Source organism: Perissodus microlepis, chromosome 13 (genome assembly GCF_051167445.1).
Source record: "Perissodus microlepis isolate ML-2025 ecotype Zambia chromosome 13, ASM5116744v1, whole genome shotgun sequence".
Lineage (NCBI taxonomy): Eukaryota > Metazoa > Chordata > Actinopteri > Cichliformes > Cichlidae > Perissodus > Perissodus microlepis.
In genome coordinates this window covers 29,348,283-29,370,351 of record NC_140473.1, presented here as the reverse complement: position 1 = coordinate 29,370,351, position 22,069 = coordinate 29,348,283, and the positions used below count along the sequence as shown (strand labels likewise).

At 40.0% G+C, this 22,069-nt stretch overlaps 1 protein-coding gene and 1 long non-coding RNA gene across 2 annotated transcripts; both read left to right on the top strand.

Moving 5' to 3' along the window:
* Positions 1–410: 410 nt before the first annotated feature.
* LOC146375313 (uncharacterized) lies at positions 411–21,123 on the top strand. Its single transcript, XM_084949274.1, has 6 exons — positions 411–426; positions 3,751–3,845; positions 4,698–4,706; positions 10,791–10,966; positions 11,100–11,525; positions 21,054–21,123. Exons 1-6 carry the CDS (start codon positions 411–413, stop codon positions 21,121–21,123), a joined length of 792 nt encoding a protein of 263 aa, XP_084805400.1.
* LOC146375314 (uncharacterized) lies at positions 15,626–20,615 on the top strand. Its single transcript, XR_014802122.1, has 3 exons — positions 15,626–15,974; positions 16,099–16,320; positions 19,928–20,615. It is a non-coding gene; the product is annotated as an uncharacterized LOC146375314 (long non-coding RNA).
* Positions 21,124–22,069: the final 946 nt, after the last annotated feature.

Genomic DNA, 22,069 nt, shown 5'->3' with positions numbered 1-22,069 from the left:
CTCTTGCCTCCTCTACTCCACCACTACTCTCTTCTCCTCATCTCCATCTCCTCCTGTTCCTCCTCACCTGAAGTGTTCGAACATAAGAAATCAGGACCGTGTTTATTTATTCTTGATATTGTCGCAGCTGGTTATCATCAGCAGATATCAGACCCAGCCATCTCTGGACAGCTGACAGGAGTCGGCTAAACAATAATGTAACATTGTAAGCTAACATTATGCCAGCTAATATTAGACTTTAGCCTTCTAAAACTCTTTGAGTACTGAAAACCAGTGTGATTAAATATTATATATATATCAGTATGGAGCTACGTGAAGTACCCTCAGAAGGTCTGCTAGATGATGTGAATGCAGCACTACAGACGATACCTACAGCCACCATTACCGAGACTAACAAGCTGATCTACACCATGGCAGCAGGGATCAGTGAGATGCTTGGCTATAAGTTGAACAGCCACAAGGGGCAGTACTCCGTTTACCACTGGGACCACTGTTACCTTCACCCTCCACATCTTCTCGAGCTCCTCTTTGAGCCCTTGATATTTCTCAAGCTTCTCGTGGTCCTTTTTCTTGGTGTTGCTGTCATTCGGAACCGCTACGTTTATCACTACAGTCGTCTTCTTCTGTTTGCCTACCACCACTATGACCAGTTGGGTAGCCACCACCATTTGTCCGTCTGTATCTGGAAGTCCAACAGGTAGTTCGATCCCCTCAGTTCTGACTACCTTCCCTCTCTTTGTTATCATCTGACTACATTTCTCCAGTCCGAACAACATTCCAATGTCATTGCTGTATATCCTGGTGGTGTGGATCAGTTAATCGATGTCACTCTTGGCATACAGCTTGATGTCATCCATGTACAGGAGGTGGCTGACAACTGATACACTCCGTAGTCAGTATCCATAGCCAGTGTTGTCAGTGATTTCACTGAGAGGGTTCAGGCCTGCCTACCCTGCCACTGAGAGTACAAATTGGCTGGTTCTGTGGAGAACGGCTGGTTTATTCTCCTGCCTTCTATCTCTCTGGTGTACCTCATCAAGCAGCTGGCCAAGGCTGTGAACCATGGCTTAGCAGTTTCCAAGGCTTCAGGTATGGACAGCCTTGGAAACTGCACCTTGTTTTTTTTTTGTTTTTTTGTTGTTGTTTTTTTTTTTTTTTCAAAATACTGTTCAAATGTATATAGTGCTGCAGAAACTGTGCACCTCACCCCCTTTCTTCTCCCACATGATTACACTGAGTAGGAGATGTTCTGTATCTCATTGTACATTGGTATAGTGACAATAAAGGCATTCTATTCTATTCTATTCTATTCTATTCTATTCTATTCTATTCTATTCTATTCAACTCTTTCTATTAAAGTAAATAAACAAAATATTGCCAGTAAGTTAGTTTGCATTAAAAGCTTAATAACCTCTACAGATGTGTCAAAACTTTCACACCCTGTCTCTGTTCACACCTCTGAGGTCACAGGTTCTGACTGAAGATAGTAATCTTTAAAAATCATCAACAAGGTGTTTGTTGCCACTTCAGCTACTCTCATCTGGTGGGTCTGTGGGTTTTAATATGGTGCAAACAGGAAGATTAAGCTTGTTAGAAGTTCATACAGTCACAAATATGGTTTCATAAAGCAGCTGCCAACTGCAGGTTTTAATAAAGTTAAGAAAAACACATGTATATACTACATTTGTTTGGGAGTATTTCCAGCTTTAATTCACAAGTGATGTTATAATAATTATTCCCATAAAAAGGAAAGTGTTTTTTATCAAAAAGCAGCTCTGTGCTCATTATACAAGAAAATATAATTGTTAGACATAAATTTTTAAATAAGAGATTGTAGATTCACCAAAACTGCACAAATTATTTAGTTTGAAACTGAAATACAGATTTAATTTTAGCTGTAATTCATTTATAGGTTATTGAAATGAATACTGCCAGAATTTATTTATTTTTCAAAGAGCAGCAGATTCTGTTCTTCTTTAATCAGTTTACTGTTATCCACTCGATGATTGTAGTAAAGATACGACTACTTTTGCCTCCCTCTATAACCTGTTGTAAAGATACTATTCAACAATGTGTACTAGCTTGTGTAAAAATACTGTCACGTGTATTAAGAGTCATTAGAGCTTTTTGGTTGTCTACTTCATGGGGATCAGGCCATCAGCTGCCCCGTGGTTTTAAACTGCCACTGCTGATAATGTGCCATGGAAACACCTTTGAGACCAGATTTCTACCTGAATAAAAACTTTTACTAACAGTCACAGGAGCTGATGTGATGTTTGCTGTCACAATGTTTTTAATCCCTGATATTTTAAGTTTGCTGGATCTGAGTTTTGGTTTAGGCAACAGTTGGACTGAGTAAAAATCTTGATTAAAATGCATGTGCTTTTGTGACTGTAAAGCAAAATAAAACCATCAGCAGAACAGAAACGATGCAGCTTAGTTGTTGTACTGATCATTTAAGTTAAAATATATCTTGACTCTCGCTGGCTTCATGTTTGGGCTTCTGTGAGTTTGAACATCAGTGAGTACGGGGTGGAGATTATAAAGTTTGTTACCACAACTTCCTCGTTCAAGACAAACTTGTCATATTGCAGATTTTACCCAACGGTTCAGCTGGAAACAGTCCTGAGACAAGTAAGGGCGACACTTATTTTATACATGTTCATATTATTTCTACCTGAAGAGAGGAATAGTTATAAAAAAAACATAGAAACTGACTGAATTAGAACATCTGGAGATAGTTTACTAAAGTCACTACCTTCTTTTCTTTTGTGCTTGGAGTGAGCAGCTTTTTGTGAATGTGTGTGTTGGTAATGCACTAACTGTACCTCGTTGATCTATTTGACTAATTAATATAAATAACTTCTCCCACAGAATGTCAGGGTAACTGTAGCCTGCATAGCAACACAATGTGCAATGTGAACCATGCAGCCTAATCACACATGTTGATTTAAAACAGAGCCTGCAGCAGTAGATGTATTCATATGTATTACTGCTATGGTTAGTGCACTGATAGCTTTGACAGAACTGAATTAGATTTATTTCAGTACATTTGTGTTGGTTCATCACAACATGCTCTTACTGAGTGCTGAAAATTCCTGGTCCAGTTAAATTCCGTGCTCTGAAACTCTGACCCAATAAGCTGTAATTGAATGGCCCTGTCATAGAGTCGAAAATCCTAACTTGCCAACATGAAGGTTATAAGAATAATTTAAAGCTGCACTGAGGAGTTTTTGTTTTCATTGTTGCTGTGCAGGGATATTTCATGAGCAATTTCTGAATCATTTTTAAAGATTGGCATGTAAAGTTATCAAGATCAGTAATGCAAAGTAGATTTTACATTAGAGTTAGTTTAACTGAAATATATTGTTAATCAAATAATTGTAAACTTCTCTGTGCACTCACAAAAAAAAGTTGAATCAACTTGAGTTTTAATCAAGTGTTAGCAATCTACTTTAAATTGTGTTTTTATATTTTTATAATCCTTTCCTTCACCACCACTGTTTGTTATTCTGTGCCAACTTTTGTTTTGACAATCTTTTTTTATTTTTAACTTTAATTAAAGTTAAAAGTTAATTCTCCAGCACATTTGAGGCTATTCCATGTTATTATCAGTTGCCTTTGCTGCTTGTTTACTAACATAATCAGTAATTTCATGACTACATAAGAACAATGTTAACCTGCTGCTTTTTTAAATCATTTTCTATGCCACACCAAAAGTGTATAGATTCCTACAAAACCCTATCACAGGAAATTATCTAGAGTTTCAGAAAGTCCTAGAAGTGATGATGTGGATCGACACGTGTGTCTGCCTTCCTTTGACCATACTGATGATTTGTTGTGTGGTAAGTAAATAAAAATTTTTTTATATGTGAATAATTTGATGATTTAGCGAAATAAATACATAAATAAAGGAAGGGAATGACTTAATTATGGATCATTAAAATTAAATAATTAGTCATTTACACTCACGTTCAAGCTTACTAGTGCTGATTTAGCTCACAGGTTGAGCAAATGCCCACAACCCACAAATAAGTTAAATGAGCAGCAGAGTTTGACTCTAACCCATCTTCCCCTTCTCTTTCTCCTCACTAGCCTGTATCCTCTTCATAATAATAATAATAATAATAATAATAATAATAATAATGATAACTTAATGAAAGACTTAAAAGAGTGTTCCGTTCCACTGTAGAAGTTGCCTATTAGTATAAAAAATGTCAATGTGTAAAATGACAGTTCACCAAAATTTAGACTTTAACAACAGTCAAGCCATCAACTACAAATGGTGTTTCAAAGAGCTCGTTTAACTGTAAAACTGTGCTGATTAATTACTAAAGTAAAACAATCAACATTGTTTCAACACAGCAAAGACAAAAAACTTGACTCTCAGAAATGGTGATTACATTTACATGCATGTCCACAGCACATTTTCATGGTCTGAAAATGGGAATATATATATATATATATATATATATATATATATAGGTTTCTGTAAGGTACAAACATCGAGGGCATAAGTATAGACCGTCTCAGTGATATCATGTAGTGATGTGTCGGTCGGGACATGGATCTGGTTCCTGCCTCGGAGATTGAAATGCTTTTAAATAGTTAAAAGCTTAAAATATTACACATACTATTAGAAATTGGACCCTTTATCAAATTAAGATGGGTATTTGTTTTTGTACTTTATAATATAGTTTTTTGTAGTATAAAAGTATAAAAAGCCATCTATAAACATATAATCTATGTTTTGTATTTTAATAATTCATCTTTCAAATAATTTGACTTTAAATTAATTTAAGAAACAAAAACTCTGAAGAGCCTCTTGGGAGCAGAAAGAACTTTCTCCTTTTTAGTGAACGAGCAATAAGACCTAAATTAGCTGCATCTTGGCAGTACAGATACCATCCTAGTGACAAACTGTTCCTCTAAATGTGCAGTAATTTATTTTTTCACAGGGCAGCAAACATGGAAGCGTACACACATGCAGACTTTCACACGTATCACATGTACGATGTGACTTAAACAAAATGTTCTTTTCCCAATATTACCGAGTCATTCAGAATTTAAAAGCACATACCACAAAAACCATAAAGAAGTTACCTTAAAGTCACTGTTCTCATCAAGGCAACATTGCCTCTAACAAAACAGATCTTATTTCTTTAGTAATGGGTCTGTTAGCTCTAATGTCAGACCTCGCTGGTGCAGAGGTTTGTCATTGTGAACAAAAGCAAGACACTCCATACGGTTCTCACCTGCTAGCAAGGGACGTCCGGCAAGATGTAAAACAATGTAAAACCCATATAGTGTGCCATAAAAGCTAAGGCACTGTGTGTGTGTGTGTGTGTGTGTGTTTTTTGGTGGCGCTGTCACTTGGTGTTCGCTCGCTCTGCGGTAGAGTATCACTTCCTGTTCCTGCTCAAACACAGTGGTGTTTCTGAGTAGCTTATTTGCTTAGCAATTTAATTAACAACTTTTAAATACATTCTTCTTTCATAGTATAATCTTCACGTGCTTCATCCGAAGCACACTTTCTGTGTACTCACTACCTAATTTATAGCCAAAGTATTCACTCACTGTCTCTGTACTGTTTCGCTAGCTTAGCTTAGCTCGTAGCCGACTCGTTAGCACCATGGCTACTTCACCTGTCCCTCCTGCACTTTCTTGCTCATTGTGTCAGATGTTTAGTTACTCCTCGGCCTCCTTTAGCAGTAATGATATCTGTAACAAATGTAGCATATTTGCAGCTCTGGAGGCCAGGATTACTGAATTGGAGACTCGGCTTCGCACCCTTCATTCACCCGTAGCTAGCCAGGCCCCTGTAGCTGGTGCAGCCGAAGATAGCGTAGGCCCCGCTAGCTGTTCCCCGGCAGACCCCAAGCAGCTGGGGAAAGAGGGCGGCTGGGTCACGGTGAGGAGGAAGCATAGTCCTAAACAGAAGCCCCAGGTACACCACCAACCCGTTCATGTGTCTAACCGTTTTTCCCCACTCGGTGACACACCCGCCGGGGGTCAAACTCTGGTAATTGGTGATTCTGTTCTCAGACATGTGAAGCTAGAGACACCGGCAACCATAGTCAATTGTCTTCCAGGGGCCAGAGCAGGCGACATTGAAGGAAATTTAAAACTGCTGGCTAAGGGTAAACGTAAATTCAGTAAAATCATAATTCACGTCGGCAGTAATGACACCCGGTTACGCCAATCGGAGGTCACTAAAATCAATATTGAATCGATGTGCAACTTTGCTAAAACAATGTCGGACTCTGTAGTTTTCTCTGGTCCCCTCCCCAATCAGACCAGGAGTGACATGTTTAGCCGCATGTTCTCCTTAAATTGCTGGCTGTCTGAGTGGTGTCCCAGAAACGATGTGGGCTTCATAGATAATTGGCAAACCTTCTGGAGGAAACCTGGTCTTGTTAGGAGAGACGGCATCCATCCCACTTTGGATGGAGCAGCTCTCATTTCTAGAAATATGGACAAATTTATTAAACCCCCCAAAATATGACTATCCAGAGTTGGGACCAGGAAGCAGAGTTGCAGTCTTACACGCCTCTCTGCAGCTTCTCTCCTCCTGCTACCCCCCCAAAAACCCATCTCCATAGAGACTGTGTCAGCTTCCAAAAAGACAAAAAAACAAACTAAAAACCAGCAACAAACAACTTAAACATAAACAATCAAAAAGAAAGAACAATACAGTATCCACATCTGAACCAAAGAGTAAAACAGTGAAATGTGGATTATTAAATATTAGGTCTCTCTCCTCCAAGTCTCTGTTAGTACATGACTTAATAATTGATCAACAAATTGATTTACTCTGCCTTACAGAAACCTGGTTGCAGCAGGATGATTATGTTAGTTTAAATGAATCAACACCCCCGAGTCATTCTAACTACCAGAAACCTCGAAGCACAGGCCGAGGGGGCGGTGTGGCAGCAATTTTTCACACCAGCCTATTAATTAATGAAAGACCAAGACAGACTTTTAATTCATTTGAAAGCCTGATGCTTAACATTGTCCACCCCAGCTGTGAAACTCAGAAACCAGTCTTACTTGTTATCATCTATCGTCCACCTGGGCCTTACACAGAGTTTCTGTCTGATTTCTCAGACTTTATATCTAATTTAGTTCTGAGCTCAAATAAAATAATTATTGTGGGTGATTTTAACATCCATGTAGATGCTAAAAATGACAGCCTCAACATGGCATTTAGTCTGTTATTAGACTCAATTGGCTTCTCTCAAAATGTAAAAGAACCCACCCACCACTTTAATCACACTCTAGATCTTGTTTTAACATATGGCATAGAAACTGAACATTTAACAGTGTTTCCTGAAAACCCTCTCCTGTCTGATCATTTCCTGATAACATTTACATTTACAATAATTGATTACACAGCAGTGGAGTGTAGATTTTATCAAAGTAGATGTCTTTCTGAAAGCGCTGTAACTAAGTTTAAGAATATAATCCACCCACTGTTATCATCTTCAATGCCCTGTACCAACACAGAGCAGAGCAGCTATCTGAACGCTACCCCAACAGAGGTCGATTATCTTGTTAATAATTTCACCTCCTCACTACGTACGACTCTGGATACTGTAGCTCCAGTGAAAACTAAGGTCTCTAATCAGAAGTACCTGACTCCGTGGTATAATTCTCAAACACGTACCCTAAAGCAGATGACTCGTAATCTGGAGAGGAAATGGCGTGTCACAAATTTAGAGGATCATCATTTAGCCTGGAGAAATAGTTTGCTGCTTTATAAGAAAGCCCTCCGCAAAGCCAGAACATCTTACTATTCATCACTGATTGAAGAAAATAAGAACAACCCCAGGTTTCTCTTCAGCACTGTAGCCAGGCTGACAAAGAGTCAGAGCTCTGTTGAGCCAACCATCCCTTTAACGTTAACTAGTAATGACTTCATGAACTTCTTCACAAATAAAATTTTTATCATTAGAGAAAAAATTACCAGTAATCATCCCACAGATGTAATATTATCTACAGCTACTCTTAGTACCATTGATGTTAAGTTAGACTCTTTTTCTCCAATTGATCTTTCTGAGTTAACTTCAATAATTACTTCCTCCAAACCATCAACGTGTCTTTTAGACCCCATTCCTACAAAACTGCTCAAAGAAGTCCTGCCATTGATTAATTCTTCGATCTTAAATATGATCAACCTATCTCTAATAATCGGCTATGTACCACAGGCCTTCAAGCTGGCTGTGGTTAAACCTTTACTCAAAAAGCCATCTCTAGACCCAGCAGTCTTAGCTAATTATAGGCCAATCTCCAACCTTCCTTTCATATCAAAAATCCTTGAAAGAGTAGTTGTCAAACAGCTAACAGATCATCTGCAGAGGAATGGTTTATTTGAAGAGTTTCAGTCAGGTTTCAGAGCTCATCACAGCACAGAAACAGCTTTAGTGAAGGTTACAAATGATCTTCTTATGGCCTCTGACAGTGGACTCATCTCTGTGCTTGTCCTGCTAGACCTCAGTGCAGCGTTCGATACTGTCGACCATAATATCCTATTAGAGCGATTAGAACATGCTGTAGGTATTACAGGTACTGCACTGCAGTGGTTTGTATCATATCTATCTAATAGACTCCAATTTGTGCATGTAAATGGAGAGTCCTCTTCACACACTGAGGTCAATTATGGAGTTCCACAGGGTTCAGTGCTAGGACCAATTCTGTTTACATTATACATGCTTCCCTTAGGCAGCATCATTAGAAGACATAGCATACATTTTCACTGCTATGCAGATGACACCCAGCTCTATCTGTCCATGAAGCCAGATAACACACACCAATTAGTTAAACTGCAGGAATGTCTTAAAGACATAAAGACCTGGATGGCCGCTAACTTTCTGCTTCTTAATTCAGATAAAACTGAGGTTATTGTACTCGGCCCTGAAAATCTTAGAAATATGGTATCTAACCAGATTCATACTCTGGATGGCATTACCTTGGCCTCCAGTAACGCTGTGAGGAACCTTGGAGTCATTTTTGACCAGGACATGTCCTTCAACGCACATATTAAACAAATATGTAAGACTGCTTTCTTCCATTTACGCAACATCTCTAAAATTAGAAATATCCTGTCTCAGAGTGACGCTGAAAAACTAGTTCATGCATTTATTACTTCCAGGCTGGACTACTGTAATTCATTATTATTAGGATGTCCAAAAAACTCACTGAAAAGCCTTCAGCTAATCCAAAATGCTGCAGCAAGAGTACTGACAGGGACTAGAAGGAGAGAGCATATTTCTCCTGTTTTGGCTTCCCTTCATTGGCTTCCTGTTAAATCCAGAAGTGAATTCAAAATCCTGCTCCTCACATACAAGGTCTTAAATAATCAGGCCCCATCTTATCTTAATGACCTTGTAGTACCATATCACCCTATTAGAGCACTTCGCTCTCGCTCTGCAGGCCTACTTGTTGTTCCTAGAGTATTTAAAAGTAGAATGGGAGGCAGAGCCTTCAGTTTTCAGGCCCCTCTTCTGTGGAACCAGCTTCCAGTTTGGATTCGGGAGACAGAAACTATCTCTACTTTTAAGATTAGGCTTAAAACTTTCCTTTTTGCTAAAGCATATAGTTAGGGCTGGACCAGGTGACCCTGAATCCTCCCTTAGTTATGCTGCAATAGACGTAGGCTGCCGGGGGATTCCCAAGATGCATTGAGTTTTTCCTTTCCAGTCACCTTTCTCACTCACTATGTATTAATAGACCTCTCTGCATTGAATCATATCTGTTATTAACCTCTGTCTCTCTTCCACAGCATGTCTTTTATCCTGTCTTCCTTCTCTCACCCCAACCGGTCGCAGCAGATGGCCGCCGCTCCCTGAGCCTGGTTCTGCCGGAGGTTTCTTCCTGTTAAAAGGGAGTTTTTCCTTCCCACTGTCGCCAAAGTGCTTGCTCATAGGGGGTCATATGATTGTTGGGTTTTTCTCTGTATCTATGAAGCGCCTTGAGGCGACTTTTGTTGTGATTTGGCGCTATATAAATAAAATTGAATTGAATTGAATTGAATTGTGTGTGTGTGTGTGTGTGTGTGTGTGTGTGTGTGTGTGTGTGTGTGTGCGTGTGCGAGCACGTGTGTGTGTGGGTGTCTGTATGTGTGTGTATATTTCTCTATATACGTGACTTCCTGCTGGTCAGAAAAGTCATCTCCCCTCACCTTGTATATGGCTTAACCCCTTTTTAACAGTCTCACCACACACAAGCATAGGCGAGGCCATAAATGGCAAGAAGTAAACATCCTCACTAAGTAAGGACAGAGAACCTTCACATAAGATGTGCCTGCAGTTAAACACTATAGCTAATTGCCTCCCCCACATCCTAGATGTGTAGGGGAGGAACAGAAAAATATCTAAATTTACAAAATTACAAATTTAAGCACAACAATAACAACTATTATCACAATCAACCTAAAAGGGTCTTTCACTCCTAAAATTTAATTTAACTTCACACCACCTCTAAATGATTGACACTTCTATTATATGTAGTGTTGTGAAGTAACCCAAGTGAGTATTTTGTCCTCTGGTGCTTTACATGCACCAGTTTGAACCATTAGGAAAAAGGAGAAGTTCTGACATCAGATAAAAGTCTGAAAAGCAAGGAAGTCAAGAGACACTTTGATTTTACAAAGATTGCTACAATCTGAAAGAAATATTGACAGTTGTTTTATGAATTACTCTCCTTGTGCTGCCTGAGATCATAAAAACAGCATGAACAGCATGTTGTGTGTATTATTGCATTTATTTATTATTCATTTATATTTCCTTCAGGTGCGAAGGAGTTCAGTCCCTGTCATCTGTTATACAAACCTCCTCCTCTCCAATCTAATCCAGATCTGCATAATGATTGTTTGGTTATTAAGAATAGGAAGTAGCATACCTGCTGTTATTCACCTCTCGTGTGTGATGGCCAGTCTGTACTTCAGGATGTGCATTGCTCTGGAAAGGTACCTGTTCATCTTTTAGTGTGTGTACCTGCATGTCTCTGAACATTATATTGTACTTTAAAGCATCCTTACAGTCAGAATCATATTATTCTCATTAATTATAAACAGAATTTGTGTCTCTCCTCTGTTGCAGGTGTTTTCACATCACATATCCACTGTTGGACTGCCTCAGACAAACGAGGAGTTCTGTGCTGGTCTGTGTCCTTGTCTGGGCTTTTTGTATAGTCAGTGTCCCTCTTGCCATAGTCTTAGATGAATTAGGACGATTATTTATTTATGCCGCCCTCCCAGGCCCCCTGTTCATCTTCTGCTTAGCTCGGACCTTCAGAGCCCTGCCTGCTGCCACCTCAGTGCCCACTGAGGAGAAACGTCGAAGTCTAGGAATTTTAATTCTGTTGTTCTTTTATTACTTTCTAATCGTTGTTTCCACAATCATCAGTAACATATTTCGTTACTTTTCTGTCGTTTTGATCTTGTTTTTGCTCAGTCCTTTTGTGGACCTGATTCTGTTTCTTTTCATGCTAAAAGGATGCATTGACAAACTGCTGGCATGTCTGTGCTCAGCTGATGGAAGAGTGTGACTGACAGCAAAGACAGGTGGGCTGATGAAAACACAGTTATAGAGAAATAGGCATCAAACTTTGCAAATTCTGACAAATTAACCAAACACCATCCTCCACAAATATCAGACTCTCCGCCATACCCATTCCCACAATCATCTGTCCTGTTTATGTTTTATCTTCTATGGACTTGATCTTGTTTTTTCTCAGTCCTTTCATGGACTTGATTCTGTTTCTTTTATGCAGAATGGATGCATTGACAGGCTGCTGGAGTGCCTATCTAAATGTTGTTCACCTTTTTTTTTCTTTCCCACATAGGTTTTAGTAGTTTACTTATTTTTTGCTTATAATTTTGTTTGCCACATCATTTTTCTTTGTTTCTACAGTATGTCCAAATAATGTATTCAGTTCATGTAAGAACTTGTCCCTTGAAAATGAAAAAAACAAGATAATGGATACAAGCAGCTGAAATGGGCTTCCTGCGAAGGGTGGCTGGCCTCTCCCTTAGAGAAAGGGTGAGAAATTCGGTAGATGGAATTCGGATGGATTTCTTTTTTTTTTTAATGATAATGGGTTTTCTTTCTGTGGATTTAGGGCTAACATATGGTTTTTCTGGATTATATTTGTGTTTCGTTACATTAACATTTCCATTTCCTCCCATGTACTGACTTTTGGAAATAATATTGTACTATTTGTTATGTTTGTCATATATCTATATGCAGCCAAGACAATCCTTGTAGCTGATGACAGTGATTTCAATAATGAAGCTGCTTCAAAACAGCTTCAAACATTGCAGCAGGAGGCAGCAACTTAATGTCATCATCTCTCCTTTGTTGTTAATAACTGGACTGAACAAACAGCAAGAATACTTGTGATGTGTGACATGGACAAGAGTTTTGTACAAGTTTTAAAACACATAAAGACGTTTTTGTATATTCAATGCTTTTAAAGATGAAATAAAAGAGTTTTACATCACTGTAAATAATATTAATTTAGTTCGGTTTACTGCACTGGTGATATGAGACACAGCAGTATGTTTAAATACAGGACTGTTATTTTTCTGTCTGTTCAATGTTTCTTCAGGGCTGTATTGGTGAAATAAAACAAATATTGCTTGAAAAAATAGCTTTTTCTGACTTCAGTATGACTGTAGTATGGAGTCTACATTTAATAAAGGACAACAGGTGGCAGTTCTCTGGTTTCATAAAGATGTAAAATTAAAGTCTATGAGAAAATTCTTGTTGTTGCTGTCATCTATGGCCATAGTAAACTCCTCACAGATACATTTATGTTGTCAGTTGATAGTTTGAATCTTAAACAGGCCTACCATATAAAGGTATCTCAATAGGTCCGTCATTTATGCAGGACCCTGTTCATGTAGAAATATTTCTATTTCTGCCTGGCAACATCACAAACTGCTGATCACTGGGTTTATAAACAACCTAAAGCAGTTGCCAAGCGTCAAAAGTACTTGTACAAAGCACACATGGGAACACAGATCGCATGAAAAAGTGTACAGAAAATTAATATTTTAAGGGGAAAGAAATCAATACATGATTGTTAACTATTTAGATTTTTAAAAAAGCAAAAAAATCAAAAAGTATTATAAACAAAAAAAATGTTTACTTTTCCTTTACTTTGTATTATTAGTTTCATGTAGCCACTATGTTAGGTATAGAAAACAGCACAGATCAACTGATTAGTGTATACTAAACTTCATTGTGGGGTACATGTTGGAAAAAAAAAAGTTGTTTCTATGCAGAAAATAAACCATCTGCACTTTGAGTGTGACCACATGTCAGTGGGGGTGGGGTGTAAATTAGGCCACCACAACTTCTACGTTCAAGACAAACTCAACATATTACACATTTTACCCACAGTTTCATCTGAAAGCAGACCTCATGTAAATAAAGACAATGTTTACAATTATTGTTAGTATGTCATGGTGAGTTCTGTGTAGCAGGCAGGATGTAGGACACTCTACTGAAACTGCACTTATTAGAGTCTCCAGTGACATCCCGATGAATTATGATGCAGGAGAATGCTCTGTCTTGCTGACGAAAACTTAGGCCCTCTCACTACATTTGCCAAACCTTCTATCAGGAACCCTGGTGTAACTTTTGACTCAGCTCTGACTTTGGACACTCATCCTAATTTATTGGTTCGCTCCTGTTTTTATCATTTAAAAAATATTGCTAAGCTGAGTCCCATTGTATCACACTCAGAACTAGAAATGGTCATCCATGCATTTGTCTCATCTCGTTTGGATTATTGTTCTTTGTTCACGTGTTTATGTAAAGCCTCTGTGGATCATCTGCAAGTTGTTCAGAATGCTGCTGCAAAGCTTCCAAGTCTTCTAAATACTCTCATTCAGGGCTCTGCATGGAGCACCAACCTATATCAGAGATCTTTTACATCCGTACATCCCCAGCAGGTCCCTGAGGTCATGTGATCAGGGCTTGCTGGACGTCCAACATACAAGGCTGAAAACGAAAGGCGATAGAGCGTTTGTAACTGTGGCCCCCAGACTCTGGAACTCCCTTCCTTTGAGTCTGAGATGGGTGTACTCCATGGTTTCATTTAAAAAAACAGCTAAAAACTCATCTTTTTAAACTTGCTTTTGGTTGATTTCTGTTTTTATGTTTTAGCTTTTCTGTGAAGCAGAAAAGAGCCAAAAGTGACTAGACAGGAACGTGGACACAGGAAAAGTACAGAGTACACATGGGAACAGAGACTAAACACGGGCCATAATGCGGATCGCCCCGTGCGAGGTCTGCACGGCATTAACGTGTTAGCACGGGTAGCTTGTTAACGCGTTCACACTGTGCAGCCCATCCGCATTAACTCGCTAACGGAGAATTGCCACACGTCATGTGGAATGAGATCTCCCAGGACACAAGCAATCATCCTATTGTCAGGCATGCGTACAAGGATGTGGGAGCAATAAAAATTACTGAGTATTTTGAGCTGCTACTGATGAAATGTCTGCAAAATAGACTAGCCTGATGCATAGTATTTTAATTGGATTTTCATGATTTGTTTGAATTCAGAGCTCGTTGACAATCTAGGGGCCCAGGGCTCATGTATTTTTGGTGTTTTTTGTCTCTTTCCTGTTTCTCCTAGTGATGTGCGGATCGATACTGAAATATCGATTCCTCCTGTACCAGTTATGTATGTTCTAGAATTGATTCTCATATTAAAATATCAATATTTTAGTGCTTTGGGGTAAATTTGTAGTTTATCATTAAAAGGAACGCAGTGGAAAGAAACTATATCATTCGGATCATCTAAATTGAAAGGAACTATTTCCTCTTCCGCCTTTCATAGTCACATGGAAAATACAGCTGTATAAATGTGTTGCAGCCCCTTGGCGTGCGCACTCACAACAATGGCTGAGCGTAAACGGAGTCACGTATGGACATATTTTGCCTCCACAAACAGCCATAACGCGGTTTGCGATACATGTGGCAAGACAGTGAGGTGTGGTGGCAACACCACTAACCTCGTCAAACACCTCAGAGTAAATCATATCACAGAATATGACGAGCGTATGTTGAGGAGAACTGAAAAGGAGGAGAGGGACAGGTGCTGCTAGTGTGAGATAGACGTCTCCCGCGGAGTCTTTTAGTGCTGTGTTCAAAGTGTTCAAATAGTGCACAACTTTTTTATTTCTATATGATAATTCTGCATTATTAAGCAATAAGAACAAGTAAGCTGATGTCCTGTAATCAATATGAAGCTATAATTTGAAATACAATAAAACATTAAATTTTTGTACAAAGTATCGGTATCTGATCAGTATTGTCGATACCACCCTGAATTTTACTTGGTATCAGATCGTAAAGGAAATCAGTGGTATCGCACATCACTAGTTTCTCCGTCTCCCTGTGTGTGTGTGCTATGTTATGGTCGCACTTCTGGATGTTTTGGTCGCCAGAAGGATGTATTCCTGTGCTGGAGGCAGCCACACCTGCCGCTCGTCACCTGCAGCCACCTGTAGCGGATCACTCTCGTTAGGAGCGACCTATTTAAGAGTGTGGCTGAGCTCTAGTCAGTGCAGGATTCTGAATGTCAAACTTGTTAAGACCTTGCTACTGTGGATTGCCTGCTGAACTGTTTGTGTGTCACCATGAGCCAGGAGCGGAGTGTATCTTCACTGGAGCAGTCATGGATTGGAATTTACAAAACTCAGCCACAGTGCTGAGTTTTGTAAATAGTCATCTCTTCACCGTAAACAAAATCCACTGTTCACCAGAAGAGTCCTGCAATTTGGGGTCCAACTTTCCTGCCAATCCACGGTCTCCCATCGCATACCATGACAGAAGAATCCCACCAGAATGGACCCAGGGGACTCAGATCTCACCTTTGGGGGGGAGTTTGCCTCGCATCTGTGAGTTTTCTGCAGGAGTGTAATCCGGGCCGCAGGTCCCCACAGGAGGCACCTTCAGGTAGTATTTTTTTGATGACTTCCTGTCCTCCACTCCTTTTCCATAGGGGTTTCTGGACATTAACACACTGACTCAAATCGTCATTGCTTTGAGAGTGAGTTCAAGCTTTGAACTGTTTGGTTAGGGCATTCCAGGAAAAAGAATTCAGCTGCCCTCCTGGAAGTCCTCGCCGCCTGTTATGTCTGACATCGGCGCCACTTTTTTTCCGCCATCGCTTGCTGCTAAGTCATTTGACCCTCCTTTACGGAAAAGGCGGCGCCCACATCATAGTCACACCATGTTTCAACTCACCCCAGCGGCTGCAGCAGGAGCAACTGTCATCGGACCACCTGCTCTGGTCGCCGCGGTGAGTAAAACAGACTCTGTTGCTATGGAAAATTCGCTCAGTGTGAGGCAGGAAATAGATTCTGTTTCTTTTACACCTATGGGTGTGTCTGTTTCGGGGTCTGTGACCGCCAACAAGGTGTGTTGTGGGCCTGGTCGGGTAATTAGAACAGGAGCTATGCTTTGTGCCAGCCTGCCAGTTAAGGAGAACTGGGGTTCAGCTCCGGAGTCAGAGAATTGTTATATTTAGCCTTCAGACCCGATTCAGTTCAACTTTTTTGATTACTCTGTCTCAAAGTCTGAAAAGGACACTGGTTCTGCTAATGTCAAAGAACAATCTGAAGAGGGAGCTATTAGCTCTATTGTTGTGGCTCCCAAGAGGACACGCTCCTTGCCACTACCGGCATCAGAGAGTTCCCCCGAGCTACCGTGGGAACCTGTAGGTGCTGAGCGTGCCATGAACACTCAGTTTGGGACTGTTTGTTTTGCTGAATCACCCACCTCAGAGTTAGTTACTCCTATGCCAATCGGCAAGGTCAAAACTGTTAAAAGTGTGGCTAAACCCACAATGGTGGATGGGCTTGATATTTCTGAACTGCCGAGTGTGTGTGAGTAAATCTGCCAGTAGCGATTAATGTTGGAAACTCAGAGCCACAGCACTTGGAGTCAGTGAGCCCAGTAACTATTAGCTTAGAAGCTGTCAACCCCGAATCTGTGGACTTGGTAGCTGTTAACTCTGAGTCTGTGGACTTTCAGGATGTTTTTTCAGAGTTACTGAGCTCAGAGCACATAGAGCATGCAGAGCCAGGTGACATTTTGGCCCGGTCTGGCCACATGGAGAGAAGGATTCTCCCCAGGGCTTCCCCAGAGGCTGAGCTTGTGGCTTCTGCCCCTTCTGGACTCCTGTAGATAGTAAAGCCTGTTGCTCAGCTATTAGCTCAGGCTTCATCTCAGTCACCTGTTCAGTCAACTCCATCCTCTGCTGGATGCTCTGGGGAGCTCATTAAGCCAGCTGAGGACTGCATCTCACTGCCATTACTCGAACAGACTGTGTGCACTACTCAGCCCCAGCCACAGCATCAAATTCAATTTTATTTATATAGCGCCAAATCACAACAGCAGTCACCTCAAGGCGCGTTATATTGTAAGGTAGACCCTACAATAATACATACAGTGAAAAACCCAACAATCATATGACCCCCTATGAGCAAGCACTTTGGCGACAGTGGGAAGGAAAACTCCCTTTTAACAGGAAGAAACCTCCAGCAGAACCAGGCTCAGGGAGGGGCGGGGCCATCTGCTGTGACTGGTTGGGGTGAGAGAAGGAAGACAGGATAAAGACATGCTGTGGAAGAGAACCAGAAATTAATAACAAGTATGATTCAATGCAGAGAGGTCTATTACCAGTAAGTGAAAAAGGTGACTGAAAAGGAAAAACTCAGTGCATCATGGGAGTCCGCCTATGCCTATTGCAGCATAACTAAAGGAGGATTCAGGGTCACCTGGTCCAGCCCTAACTATATGCTCAGACCGTTCTCACTCCCGAAGCGTAACATCCAGACGTTTTGTCACGTCCTGCAGTGTTCCTGAGGAATGCGAAAGATGACCCTCCGCGTTCTTATGGTATGCGCTGGGTTATGGATGAAATCCAGTGGAATGATGCTCCCGTGGTAATAGACGTTCCAGCCCTGTATTCAGCCCTCAATCTAACCTTATCCCTAACCCCAACCATAACCTTATTCCTAACCTTAACCAGCACTTTAATGACATTAAATAGTGGTTTCCCAAGTGATTTTAAGAAAAAGAGAAAACAGAACAGCAAACAGTGTAGACTGAGTCCAAACGGTTCTCATATTTCCTCATTTTTCCGATCTTGTCATTTAGGAACGTGTTGGGTGCCCAAAAACGTAATATGTTGACGATTTGTCAACTAGCGTAAAATATTACGCTTTGGGAGTGAGAACGTGTTGATATGCTTTAGCAAAAAGTAAAGTTTGAAGCCTAATCTTAAAAGTAGAGATAGTGTCTGTCTCCCGAATCCAAACTGGAAGCTGGTTCCACAGAAGAGGGGCCTGAAAACTGAAGGCTCTGCCTCCCATTCTACTTTTAAATACTCTAGGAACAACAAGTAGGCCTGCAGAGCGAGAGCGAAGTGCTCTAATAGGGTGATATGGTACTACAAGGTCATTAAGATAAGATGGGGCCTGATTATTTAAGACCTTGTATGTGAGGAGCAGGATTTTGAATTCTGGATTTAACAGGAAGCCAATGAAGGGAAGCCAAAACAGGAGAAATCTGCTCTCTCTCTTTCTAGTCCCTGTCAGTACTCTTGCTGCATCATTTTGGATTAGCTGAAGGCTTTTCAGTGAGTTTTTTGGACATCCTGATAATAATGAATTACAGTCGTCCAGCCTGGAAGTAATAAATGAATGAACTAGTTTTTCAGCGTCACTCTGAGACAGGATATTTCTAACTTTAGAGATGTTGCACAAATGGAAGAAAGCAGTCTTACATATTTGTTTAATATGTGCGTTGAAGGACATGTCCTGGTCAAAAATGACTCCAAGGTTCCTCACAGCATTACTGGAGGCCAAGGTAATGCCATCCAGAGTATGAATCTGGTTAGATACCATATTTCTAAGATTTTCAGGGCCGAGTACAATAACCTCAGTTTGATCTGAATTAAGAAGCAGAAAGTTAGCGGCCATCCAGGTCTTTATGTCTTTAAGACATTCCTGCAGTTTAACTATTGGTGTGTGTTATCTGGCTTCATGGACAGATAGAGCTGGGTGTCATCTGCATAGCAGTGAAAATGTATGCTATGTCTTCTAATGATGCTGCCTAAGGGAAGCATGTATAATGTAAACAGAATTGGTCGTAGCACTGAACCCTGTGGAACTCCATAATTGACCTCAGTGTGTGAAGAGGACTCTCCATTTACATGCACAAATTGGAGTCTATTAGATAGATATGATACAAACCACTGCAGTGCAGTACCTGTAATACCTACAGCATGTTCTAATCGCTCTAATAGGATATTATGGTCAACAGTATCGAACGCTGCACTGAGGTCTAGCAGGACAAGCACAGAGATGAGTCCACTGTCAGAGGCCATAAGAAGATCATTTGTAACCTTCACTAAAGCTGTTTCTGTGCTGTGATGAGCTCTGAAACCTGACTGAAACTCTTCAAATAAACCATTCCTCTGCAGATGATCTGTTAGCTGTTTGACAACTACTCTTTCAAGGATGTTTGATATGAAAGGAAGGTTGGAGATTGGCCTATAATTAGCTAAGACTGCTGGGTCTAGAGATGGCACTAGTGGTTTAACTACAGCCAGCTTGAAGGCCTGTGGTACATAGCCGATTATTAGAGATAGGTTGATCATATTTAAGATTGAAGCATTAATTAATGGCAGGACTTCTCTGAGCAGTTTTGTGGGAATGAGGTCTAAAAGACACGTTGATGGTTTGGAGGAAGTAATTATTGAAGTTAACTCAGAAAGATCAATTGGAGAAAAAGAGTCTAAATGAATATCAGTGGTACTAAAGGTAGCTGTAGATAATATTACATCTGTGAGATGGTTATGGGTAATTTTTTCTCTAATGATTAAAATTTTAATTGTGAAGAAGTTGATCCCGAGCCAGCTGTGTGCCCTGTGCAGCTGCAGTTAGCTAGAGGACTCTGCACATTCTGGTCCTGCATCTGCTCCTGCTGGAGGGTCCAAAGAGCCCGTCCAGCTATCAGCTCCACCATCGTCTCACCTGTCTGCAGCTGCCACGCCGCCATCTTCATCTAAACCACCTGCTATAGCCACGGCATCCTCTGCTCACACCCCTGTGGCTACTAGTCTTCAGTCAAGCCCAGCCACGTCTCAGCCAGAGCCTGAGGTCTGCGCGCTGGAGGGATCTGCTCAGTCCGAGCCGGAAAAAATTAGCCAAGCAATAGACCGCCGACATGCCTAGAATGTACCCGACGTTTGGCAGCTGGGATGCAGCACCCACATGACCCTAAACTAGATAAGCAGTTTGCTAAAAGGAAAAATTGAAAAATACTCTAAACATGGAGTGTTGAATCATTAAAATTAAGTGGTTATTTTAATGTTAACAAATAAAATAAAAAGTCTGACAATCAAACACTTTCCAGGTACACTCTGCAGATTCATCTTGCTACAAAAGTAGCCCAGTAACCAAAAGTAGTAAAGTGTAATAATGTCACATCACTGAACCAGATACAGTCATGTCATAAAATTAGCAGATCCCATGTTAACTGTTGGGCTTTTGACATACAGATGAGTGAATAAATGAAACTCATTAAAGCCAATCATGTGCTCACAGCTCCACTATTATTTACTTTCTCTAAGTTCCTGGGATTATTAGAGGGCTGAACACTATTCTTTAAAATATATATTTTCATCTTTTGGTGCTTTCATTATGTTTGAAAAGAATGTTAAAAAAAAATCTCCTTTAGACATTTAACTTGTATTTCATTTGGTTGAAGAAGAAAAACACATGATGTTTCTACATTTTCAGGAACCTCTACACGTGACTAGACTGTTATTCCACAGCACAGCACTTAACAACAATTTTTTACATTTAACATAAGATAAATGTGATCACTCACATAACAACTATATGCATCTCTACAGAATGACAGAGTCAAAATGTCTGTATCCTATATACAGGGTTTTTTTTTTTTGGTCATAACAGGTTTTTCATCTGTGTTGCTCCTGCAGAAAAAGGAAAACACTGACACCTGCTGTTCACTTTTTGTAACTGCTTCTGGTAATGTCTGTGAAGGTTCTCAGTCATCCAGGTCATCTTAGTCAAAGGAGCTTGCAAAGAAAAGCGTCTGGACTTCTTTAAGTTGCTTGAAGACATTTGACCTCTCATCCGAGAAGCTTCTTCAGTTCTAAGGTCAAATGGTGGGGAGTCCCAGATTTAAACCTAGTGGGAGTTTCCCCCCAAAGAAAAAAGAAAGAAATAAAATAATGATTGGGAGAAAGTTAACAGAAGGTGAGGGAGAGAGAAAAAGAGAAGAAGAGGGACAGAGGGAGAAAAAAACTGATAACTAAAAAAAAAGAATTAAAAATCAGAGAGACCACAGCATGATCTCCATGAACGGTTCTCCTCTTTGACTTCCTCCTGCAGACCAAAACATGCAGTTCGATATATTTGTGATGCTAAACTGCCTGTAGGTGTGAAGACTGTCCAGGATGTCATATGACAGCAGGGATCAACTCCAGTCACCACCAAGGAGGAGGAAAAGAGATTGATGGAATTTCATCTGAAGACATCTTAAATATTAATCATCTAAAGAGCTTTTGAAACATTTTTATTTTGTATCATTCAGTCATTTATTTATATAAATATCATATTCAATTTTTAGTTTATCTTTTAAATTTGTTGAAAGGACGCTTTAGGTGTCGAACAACTTTAATTTTTAGTCACAGTAGCATTTTAATTTCCTCTGATCTATTTAGCTATTTAGCTATGACACAGTATAATGTATTATTAATAATATTGTTGTTAAATGTTGACGTAGTTGAGCTTAGGTTGTGTTTTTTTAAAGGTGCAAAGGTGCAGTTTTTTGTGTTTTGTAAGTCAAATGTTTTTTGAAGCTGTATTGTTGAAATAAAAAATATTTTGAAAAGAAAACAGTTTTTTCTTTTTACTTTTTCCAATTCCGACCTTCCAACAGGCCTTATTTTCCGCAGTATGATAAAGATGTCAGACAGCTGTCATGTTCCATTTTTTGTGTATTTCATATGT

Bases quoted from the DNA above. Each gene is read 5' to 3' on its own strand.
- LOC146375313 (XM_084949274.1), top strand. The intron at 10,967-11,099 runs GTACCTGTTCAT...CCTCTGTTGCAG, and splicing joins ATGTGCATTGCTCTGGAAAG to GTGTTTTCACATCACATATC. The intron at 11,526-21,053 runs CTCAGCTGATGG...AAACACTGACAC, and splicing joins AAACTGCTGGCATGTCTGTG to CTGCTGTTCACTTTTTGTAA.